The following is a 10,175-nucleotide window of genomic DNA, read 5'->3' as shown; positions in this document are numbered from 1 at the left end:
GCATCCTCTAAAGTAGTGGCACGAAAGCTGTCAACTAGATTAGTTTGTCTGGTACGAAACATACCCACCTGAAACTCAGGAGATGCATCCATCGGTATTGAGACATCTGGACCTTGGGTGTCATTTTGGCAAGTAGTATGTGTTGGAGTCACTCCTTGGTTGGAGATCCCTCCACTTGATGCTGCCAAATTCGGCGATTGGTGATTTCTTGCACAGAGATTGGGCCTCTTGTTTTGTGATACTTGTTTACTTATCAAAGCTCTAAGGCGCTTTGCAGCATCATCAGCTCCTGCACCCTTGCATTTACCTCCGGGATTTTTTGTGTTAGTGCCAAGCAAATGCTCCCTTATTCTGGGAGCACCCCCAGATTTTACCAAGCCACAAAAATTACACTTCCATTCGACAAATCTAGAAAGATTGGAAGCAAATTGCCATTCAGGTCCCGGTGATTTTCCTCCGCTCCTCCTCTTGCCACTTTGAGACGCAACATTCAAAGTTTGTGCTGTCATATCTCGTTGCAAGGAAACTCCACTAGTTTCTAATGGTCTGTTGCTTCGTTGGGTTGATGTGCCGCAATTAGAAGCAACCATTGTAACACCTAAACAACAATCATGCAAGATTTGAGATCCAAAACAACCTGAGTAAAACCAAAATATGCAATTATAAAGTCTAAAACCCACTTCTTGCCAATGCAACCGAACGTTTGGTGAGATGCATTTGAGGCAATCCATCCCTAAATAGAGATGATGTCCCGAACATCTCACCACCTATATCCTCCTCTAGAGAAGCTCCTACCCAGACCAAATGGCACTCGAGTAGACCACCCAAGAGGAGGTAATTGCTAGTCGACCTAAAGAAATCAAACGTTTGGTGAGATGCATTTGAGACAATCCATCCCTAAATAGAGATGATGTCCCGAACATCTCACCACCTATATCCTCCTCTAGAGAAGCTTCTACCCAGACCAAATGGCACTCGAGTAGACCACCCAAGAGGAGGTATTGCTAGTCGACCTAAAGAAACCAAACGTTTGGTGAGATGCATTTGAGGCAATCCATCCCTAGATAGAGATGATGTCCCGAACATCTCACCACCTATACCCTCCTCTAGGGAAGCTCCTACCCAGACCAATTGGCACTCGAGTAGACCACCCAAGAGGAGACATTGCTAGTCCACGTAACAAATACGATAAACCATTTACAATCAAAATCTTATAAAATACAAAATATTATTAACAAGCTTCAAACAAAAATCCAGAATATTTATACTCACCTCTTGTGTCTTTTAGCCTGAGGTGAGCCACCCAAGTACGTTGGTAAAGTACATTTGGAAGTGAGGGGAAACCCTTTATATAGGTCTCTCCAAAACGGCAAAATTTTTGGCGCAAAAAAAGGCCCGCCGGGCTAGATAAGCAGCCCGCCGGGCTAAATAGTGGCCCGCCGGGCCAAGCTAGTAGCCCGCCGGGAAAACCGGGATAGCAAGTTTCTCCCGGTTGTGTGAATATCTATGATATTAACAAGTATGTGAGAGTGTTATTAACTAGTGTTATTACCACTTCGCGGTTAACGTGATCACGTGAATGAAATCCCTGCACAAGAACACTAAGCTCTCTACATATATAGGTGAGCTTTTGGAGGACCCCATGATGCACATGCATTTAGTAGGAAGTTTTATCTACATGATCACACCAGGCTCATCACTTACATGATGGAGCATGATAATGAGACGCCACATGCAACCTAGTTGCCATCATCTACTCTATCAATGTTTAGTAATCTGAGTTTTTGTTTCTCTAGATTCTCTCTCTCTCTCTCTCTCTCTCTCTCTCATTCTCTCTCTCTCTCTCTCATCTACAAATATCCTATTGTGTTTATGCTTACATAGAGTTGTCATTTATTATGTGTATAAATGGAATATGCCTCATAATTTTGGGCTAAAGCGGCAAGTAGTATCTCTCTCTTGTCTGCAAGATCCTATTGTGTTCATGCTATTACATAGAGTTATAATTCCTTACATGTATGAAAAGAATATCCCTCGTTATTTATGAGCTAATGAAGTAGGTAGTATCTTAGATAGAAGATTTACTAGTAGATCTGTGTTTTCTTTTAGGAGTGCTTTTAGTTGGAGCACAAAAGCAGTCTATAGTTGCCTTGTTGAGTGGTGAGGTAGAGTATAGGGGTGCTACTATGGCAACTTGATGGCTTAGAGTAGAGCCTTCATAAGGAGCTTCACATCATGTCAGTCGTACTCTTAGTGTAGCTCGGAGAACCAGGATAGTTTTGAGGACACTCGATAGTGATCTATGTGTACACACGTATACTTAATTTAAATAACCTATTGATAAGTTTAGATATGATGAATTTATAGCCTATCATTATGCCTACATGCTTAAGGAAATACAGGAGGTAGAGCCCACTTGTTTTGAGTAGGTACATGGAAATCCAAAATGGAAAGATGCCATGTATGAGGACATGGTTGCATTGGATGCAAATATAACATGGGAGTTACTTATTGCCTTTACCTAAGGATAAGAAGGAAACTATAAATAAGTGGCTCTATAAGGTGAAGCATCACTCATATGGATAACTCAAATGGATTTGTGAGCAGGTATAAGGCAACATTGAACAGGATTATACATGGATATATGGCATTGACTATGAGGAGATATTGAACATGGTTCCAAGGATGGTATCCATGAGAGGAGATATTAAACATGGTTGCAAGAATGGTATCTACGAGAGCTATAATTTTGCCATGGCAATTGTGAAAGGTTGGTCTTTATACCAGATGGATGCATGGTGATTTGTAAAATTGGTGTACCCAGCTTGAACCCCCAAATTTTGTGTGAAAGTTACATAAATCCTTATATGTCTTAAAGCAAGCCCACGTAGAGCATGGTGAAATAAGATTGATGACTATCTTGTTACCATAAGATTTTAGATATCCACCAATGCATGATTTCACTCTATGTGACAAAGACAAATAGAGAGATCATGTTGTTAGTCATGTATGTGGATGACTTGATCATCAATGGTGATAGTGATGCAAAAATATATGATTTCAGGATGCTCATTAGGAAAATTATGAGCTTATTTTGGGGCCTTTTAAGGAGTTTCATGCTCTTTCTCTCTCTTAAGAATGGTCAGCATTGGAGCATGTTTGGATTACCAATTAGTGCCCCCCAGTGCAGATTTTTCAAGTCTCTTAAGGCCATGGAAAATCCCGCTCTTCCCCATGCCATCATACCCGAACATGCTCCGATGGTGACCAAACTTTGTAAGCATTGGGAAGACCCACCCCCACATGCTTGCAAAGTTTAGTCACCACCATCAGAGATTGTTTGCATTAGTAATTACCGACCAGTGCATATTTTTCAAGTCTCTTGGTGCTCGAGAGGCCACGGAAAATCCCAATCTTTCCCATGCCATCGCACCTAAACATGCTCTGATGGTGGTGACCAAAATCTTCAAGCATCATGTTTGGATTAGCAATTAGCACCCAACGTAAATTTTTCAAGTCTCTTAGTGCTTGAGACGCCATGGATAAGCAGTCGAATCACCTTGGATGCAATTTATGCTCGGATGTTGAGCAAGGGAGATTCGGATGATCCAAATGGTAGTTCTAGCCATGATGATGGGATGGTTATGGTGAAGGTTGAGAGAGCATGGAAGGAGAATGAAGACGAAAGAGCCAGGTGATGCCCTTGGATGTCTCTAACCTTGCATTAGGTTTCCCTCATGGTGCGGATAGTGTGAAACATCCAATTTCGATCAAAATGACGACATAGACTGGTTTGACATGTTGATTACCAACGACGAAGTGCCTATCCATGGTGATAGCCTTGTAGAGGTTGATGCAGCTTCGTTTGACACCTTGCTGGAAGACAATGTGGATCATGCAGATTATGCTTGTATGCTGGATCCACTGGAGCATGGATTGAGTGTTCTTGTTGAGCCTACACAGCATCATCTAGATGTGGATAGAGTGCTTAATTTGTTGCTTATGCACACACTCTTGTGCTATTTAACACATTTCTTAGGAGATAATGTGCCATGTTCATTCATTCGAGCTCGGGGTGTTGTGCCATTTGGGGTACATGAGCATGTATCAAATGGTGGAGCTTCATCGACATATCTTTTTGATGGTGGCCAGTGTTATGTCTACGTTGTGTCTACTCCATGCCAATGGAGTGTGAACATTCTTGTGACCACATGGTTTTATGTTTTCATTTTGTATGATCATGGGTGGATGGCCTTGTATCTGATGGGTTCCTAGCCCTAGCATGTTGCCATAAAATCGTTTCACTATACTTGCACTCGATTCATGATGTTATGTGCACGACAGTGGCATGATCCTATGATTGTGGGCTCGGGTCATCCGATTGGGAATACAACCCACCCGGATGTGCCAAGTGTCAGTCGGACAGCTACTACAGCCGGTAAGCTGCCATGCCCACCGCTGAGCCGGACATCAGAGCCGATGACCGATGCACTTTATTATAAAGATGGGCATGCCAGGGTTAGCTAGTGTGCACCTACTGTATGCATGTTGGGGGGTGGACATTCAGGACACATAGACTTTCTTGGGTAGATCGTGATTGTATTAGGCTCTCCCTGAGCAAGGGGAACTTCAATGAAAACCTACCTCTTTCTCTTCTTCTTCTTTAAATTTTCCTTTCTATGTTTTCCCTTCTCTTTTGTTGTTGTTTCTTTGTTAGGGCACGAGCCACTAACAAATGTGCAAGAGTTTGATGATATTTCTTGCTTACCAAATATGATACCTTAGTGCTTTTTGTAGTACTATCTAGTTGATGATATTTCTTGCTTACCAAATATGATACCTTAGTGCTTATTGTAGTACTATCTAGTTGATGTTATCTACTACGATGTTCTCTTTCCTTGGACTTTCGGTTTTGTGTGAGCCTAATATTACCCGGCCTCCTCAGTGTTCCCCCCCCCTTCAAGGTGTGTTCCTCATGCTTCTAAATCCATAATGATTCGTTAGGTTGATCCCCTCATATTTCTACTTGTTGAGTGTTGCTAAGTGGGGTTGTGCCTTCACCTCTCAGTCTCCTCAGTGTGGCTCTTGAGGTGTGAACCTCACAGGCATGAGCCTCATAAGCATAAACCTCATGAGCGTGAACCTCAGGAGCGTGAGTCTCACACCAACAAATCAAGCATTGATGCATTGAATTAGAAAGACCAACAAATCGAGCATTGATTAGGAGAATATGTTTTGTATCCATATTTTATGGATAACATGGGTATTATGAGAAGATTCTAATGACTATTTTCAGAAGTTTTACATGTCACATAACAAGAACCATTTTAATGATTTGAGAAGGAGTTTTTAACTCTCTGTTTTTAAGATTTTAAATTGGTTCTTCTACTTGAGTCTATGATGGAAGAGTAAGAGAAGAAGAGTGTAGCCAAAATTAGCAGTAGATGCACATTATACTACTACAAATGGGATTATTTCTCATGGGAAGAGAAGGTTTCAAGTGCAACCTGCAATCTAGAAAGGAAGGGAGGCATGATATCTAGTGTGGTGGTGGATATCAACATTTTTTTCTGTTCTTGCCCTCTTTATAGGCCATTTTAATAGATGCAAGCTCTTGAAAAAATGTAAAAAGGTCCTTCTCTTAGCAAGAAGCTTTTGACATAATAGCTATTTCCAATAACAAAAACAATATAGCTTCATTATTCCATACCAAGCAAGCATATGGATGGTACACAAGGATGATGAATCACCATTGTGAAAACGAGATTACTAGTATTATTAAAGAGGCCCTTTTTGGCAGTTTGTCTTCTTTTTGTTCTTCTGTAATAAAGCATCATTATTGTGGATGGTACACAAGGATGATGAATCACCGTTGTGAAAACGGGATTACTGGCTACATTATTAAAGAGGCCCTTTTCGTCCGGTTGTCTTCTATTTGTTGTTCTGCAAAAAAAAAGCATCATTAGCGGTCGTATGTTAGTTCTCAGAGACATCAATACAACATGCCCGAGTGTGTGACTTTTATGCATTCTGATAAAATATTGCAATTCAAACGAAGGAGAGATATAATGAAAGAATATGATCTCACAAGAAGAAGAGGAAAACGGAATGAATTGCCATTGTTGCTGCACGTTTGAAGCAGTTACAGGTACGCGTACTGTCAAAGGGTGGTAATATGCAGCATTTTGGTAATCGGTATCACTGGGGAGGTACCAACTAAGTGTGTTATCTCCATTGGCAAGGTTGATCGCAACATAATTTCTTTGAGAGCCTACGCTACGATTCTCTGACCACACAAAGTTATCATCCAGAGGATCGAACTCTGTTGCGATGACCTATTAGTCATCGCAACATACAGCCAAGGTTATATAAAATGTTAGTAACAAAGTAGATGATACACAAAGCGAGGCTAAAAGATTATGTGAGATGAGAGGTAGTTTATATGCATGCATGAAATGGAGATACCTTATCTCCTGGTTTAGTAGAGCCTTTCAGAGCTTTTCCATTGCTTCTGCTTATGACTATAAAGGAAGAGTTAGAATCTTCGTGCCGGCCACGAGCAGGAACTTTATACCATACCTACAAACACGAACACATGAATTCATGTGAGAAGTGTACTTCAACACAAAGAGGAGGCATACGGCTTAGACACGCATATTCATTCATATATATATATATATATATATATATATATATATAGAGAGAGAGAGAGAGAGAGAGAGAGAGAGAGAGAGAGGGGCTAATGGTCATGACGTACCTCTCGATCACCATCCTGATTCTGAGAGTTCACTGCGACAACCGTGAGCTCGTCGTTGATAGTACCGCTTGTAGGCGGGAATGTGAGATTTTCGTGAGGATTCTTGACGATCAAAATCTGGGAAACCCATGCTGATTGTATTGTATAGACGGATGGTACTGCAATATATAAGGCGCACGTCAGGATGATAAGACTTGGTTGATACAGCACGGATTTTAAAATTCCATTTCATTTGCCTTACCATACTCATTCAATTTCCAGCGCTGAGTACTACTGGTCCCGCCGTTAGCTGGCGCCTTTTGCAAGATCACGGCCACCCCGTCTCCGTTTTCTGGCGGGGACTTCCCCACTCCCAAGTCCAACAAGAGGTTCAGTTCCAAGGACGAGATGGCACTGCCAAGCTTATCAGAGCGTAACGTCCAAAGTGTGGTGTTATTGGCGCTCTCCGACGCGCCATAGTCTGTATGGAGCGACACCTGGAAAAGGGGGGGGGGGGGGGGGAGGGGGCTACCAGCTCGTAAATAGTCGTAATATTTGCTCTTGCAACCAACTACGTCCTGATGAGTGGGACGTGCCGCCTGAGCACGTCCCATGCATAATGCAATGAGCACAATTTTGTCATTGGTTACCTTGAGCGGTGCAGTCAGATTGCTCTTAAGGGCCGCTTTGGATCCGTTATTAATCAGCGCAAATGCTGGGTTTCCTTCAGAGTCTTTCAAAAACCTCCATGAATCGTCCTTGTACCACAGCTGCAGAAAACATCAGTGCGACACTGGAAACTTAGCGCACAAGTACAATTTATAGAGCGCTCTCTCTCTCTCTCTCTCTCTCTCTCACACACACACACACAAACACACACACGGACGCATGCTATAGTCAAGATGTGCAGCAGAGCAGCTCATAGATTTATAAACCTGGAAAGGGTTGTCCAGATTCTCTGCAGCAAGCACAATGTGAGACCCACGCTGCACAACATTGTAACCAGGGTACTGCGTGGAGGCAATTGTGAAGAAAACTGGAGCAGGCATGTTGCTAGCTACCGCGGAGAAACAAAAGCACTAATTAATTGAATTAAAGTAAGCAGCTTACGAATTGCAAGGGGTGTATTGCTCGGAACGTGGGAGGTCCTTTTATGCTAGCGGGGAGGGAATATGGAGTGCGCCCATGTGATCAAAAATGCGGGATAGGATTTGGATTATTGGATGTGGCTCTGAAAAGGTGAGTGCGTCCTACAGTGGACGGACTGGTCGGCCGCTGCTGCAAGCGCCGTCCTTGTTTGCTTGTGCAAGCGCCCTCTGTTTGGCGCCATTGTCCATCAACAAATCCAGGCAGCCCTCGTCGTCCCGGTGGTCCTTTCACGTTGCTTTTGTCATATTTTTGGGCTCCTTTCACGTTGCTTTTGTCATTTCCAAGAACATTAATTGGTCGGTGCTGCCATCTCCAAAAGATTAGATAATGCGTCACAAAGTTAGGCCGTCTCTAGTAGTTACTTACCCGCGCACGCCTTTGGTATGTATACGTGTTTGGATGTTCAATTTCAACCTCCCCTGCATATATTTACAAAATTTCAGTGTTTTTCTCATGCATGTCATACTCTAGCTCCTCTACTTCGGATAAATATTGTCCCTACGGGGACATCTCACAAGATTGGATAAATATTTAAATATCCTCTCTATATATTTATAAAGTGGATAAATACATGTTTGGTAGAACTAGAGAGACTAAAGAACATGAGAACTTATAAGCTGAGTCTTTGCCTCATGCATGTCATACTCTAGCTCCTCTACTTGCCAATATATTTAATATGGCCCTTGGTAAGGGTTCCCCTTCCTCTTGCTCTAGAAAGTTAGAGACACAATTTTCCAAATCCAGAATGGGCAAGAATCTGTAGGACTCTAATAAACTACCACACCGCCATGATTCACCATATATTGACTAAGATTTATTGATTAGTGTTGGGATTTAAAATCGGCATTTTAGTAGAGAAGCACACCCACATTTTAGTATTCTCCAGGAGTTACTCTATAGTGAAGTATTCATTGAGGGCCATCATTGGGGAGCCTACATCATGCAAGTCATGTGCCTATTGTGATCATGTAGATCAAACTTCATACTATATGCCTATGCATCGTAGAGTCCTCTAAAAGCTCACCTATATATGTGTAGAGTTCTGCTCAAATAGGCTTACAGCCTATCATACCATACTTGGACAACATGTCCAAGCCATACTACCTCTGTAATAGCAAAATACCATCATGCAATCTCACCACCTCTATACCTAGGAAACATCGCAGCTCACCCAAATCCATTATCTTAAACTTTTGCATCAAGACCATCCTGATATCATATATGTCTGCATAATTATCACCATTGTCATCCACATAAATGACTTACAACATGATCCCTTTATCTATCTTGTTCAGATAGACTGATATCCTATATTGGGCGGATATCCGAAATCTTAAGGTAACAAGATAGTCGTGCTCTGGGTTTGGGCCCGCTTCAAGCCATATAAGGCGTTATGTATACTACACACAAAATTTGGGTGTGCATTACTCTTATAACATGGTGGCTACACCATGTATACGTCTTCATGCAAATCACCCTACAAGAAGGCATTTCTTACATCGATTTGATATAAAGACTAACCCTTCATATTAGCCATACAAAATCATAGCTCTCATGGCTACCATCCTTGCAACCGTCTACAATGTCTCCTCATAGTTAATGCCATATGTCTGTGCATAACCCTTGGTGACCAATCTTTCCTTATACCACGTGCTCACAAATCGATTTGAGTTATCCATATGAGTTATGATTCACCTTGAAGACCCCCTTACATCTAATTGCCTTCTCATTCTTAGGCAATGGCAATAAGTAGCTCCCATGTTGCAGTTACATCCCATGCTACCATCTCCTCATCCATGGCATCTACCTCTTGTATTTCCTTAACCATGTAGGCATAATGATGGCCTATAAAATCATCATATCATCTAAATCAAGCAAACCTGTGCGCATAGATCACTGTCGAGTGTCCTCAAAATTATCTTGGTTCTCCGTGATACAATTGACATGATGCCAAGCTTGTTATCAAGGCTCGTCTCTGAGCCATCAAGTTGACACATCAAGTTTCCATAGCAACACCCCTATCCTCTACCTCTCTTCTCAGCAAGGCAACTATAGACTACTTCTGTGATACAACTAGAAGCAACACTCCTAAAAGAAAACACAAACCTCCTAGTAAATCTTCTATCTAAGTTACTACCTACTACTTTAGCCCAAAAATAATGAGGCATATTCCTTTTATACATGTAAGAAATTATAACTCTACACCAAGATTTTGTAGACAAGAGAGAGATACTACCTACTGCTTGTGCCCAAAAATAATGAGGCATATTCTTTTTAGACACGTAAAAAA

General features: G+C 41.8%; 1 protein-coding gene across 2 annotated transcripts; it reads right to left on the bottom strand.

Moving 5' to 3' along the window:
• Positions 1–5,752: 5,752 nt before the first annotated feature.
• LOC147614132 (ricin B-like lectin R40C1) lies at positions 5,753–7,868 on the bottom strand. Of its 2 annotated transcripts, none has more exons than XM_086780669.1 (7): positions 7,672–7,868; positions 7,387–7,506; positions 6,999–7,233; positions 6,758–6,915; positions 6,466–6,579; positions 6,089–6,335; positions 5,753–5,943 (listed from the first exon to the last, which is right to left on the bottom strand). In XM_086780669.1, coding segments are annotated over exons 1-7 (990 nt in total). In that variant the 5' UTR covers positions 7,786–7,868; the 3' UTR covers positions 5,753–5,941. The 2 variants fall into 2 exon arrangements, with proteins under 2 accessions (XP_086636795.1, XP_086636796.1); XM_086780670.1 differs by having other exon boundaries at positions 5,753–5,820.
• Between the last annotated feature and the right edge of the window lie 2,307 nt (positions 7,869–10,175).

The sequence above is a fragment of the Cibotium barometz genome, chromosome 42 (genome assembly GCF_041138505.1).
Source record: "Cibotium barometz isolate CiBa-2024 chromosome 42, ASM4113850v1, whole genome shotgun sequence".
Classification (NCBI taxonomy): domain Eukaryota; kingdom Viridiplantae; phylum Streptophyta; class Polypodiopsida; order Cyatheales; family Cibotiaceae; genus Cibotium; species Cibotium barometz.
Note: the sequence above shows the minus strand (reverse complement) of the source record. Positions and strands in the feature narration are given on the sequence as shown.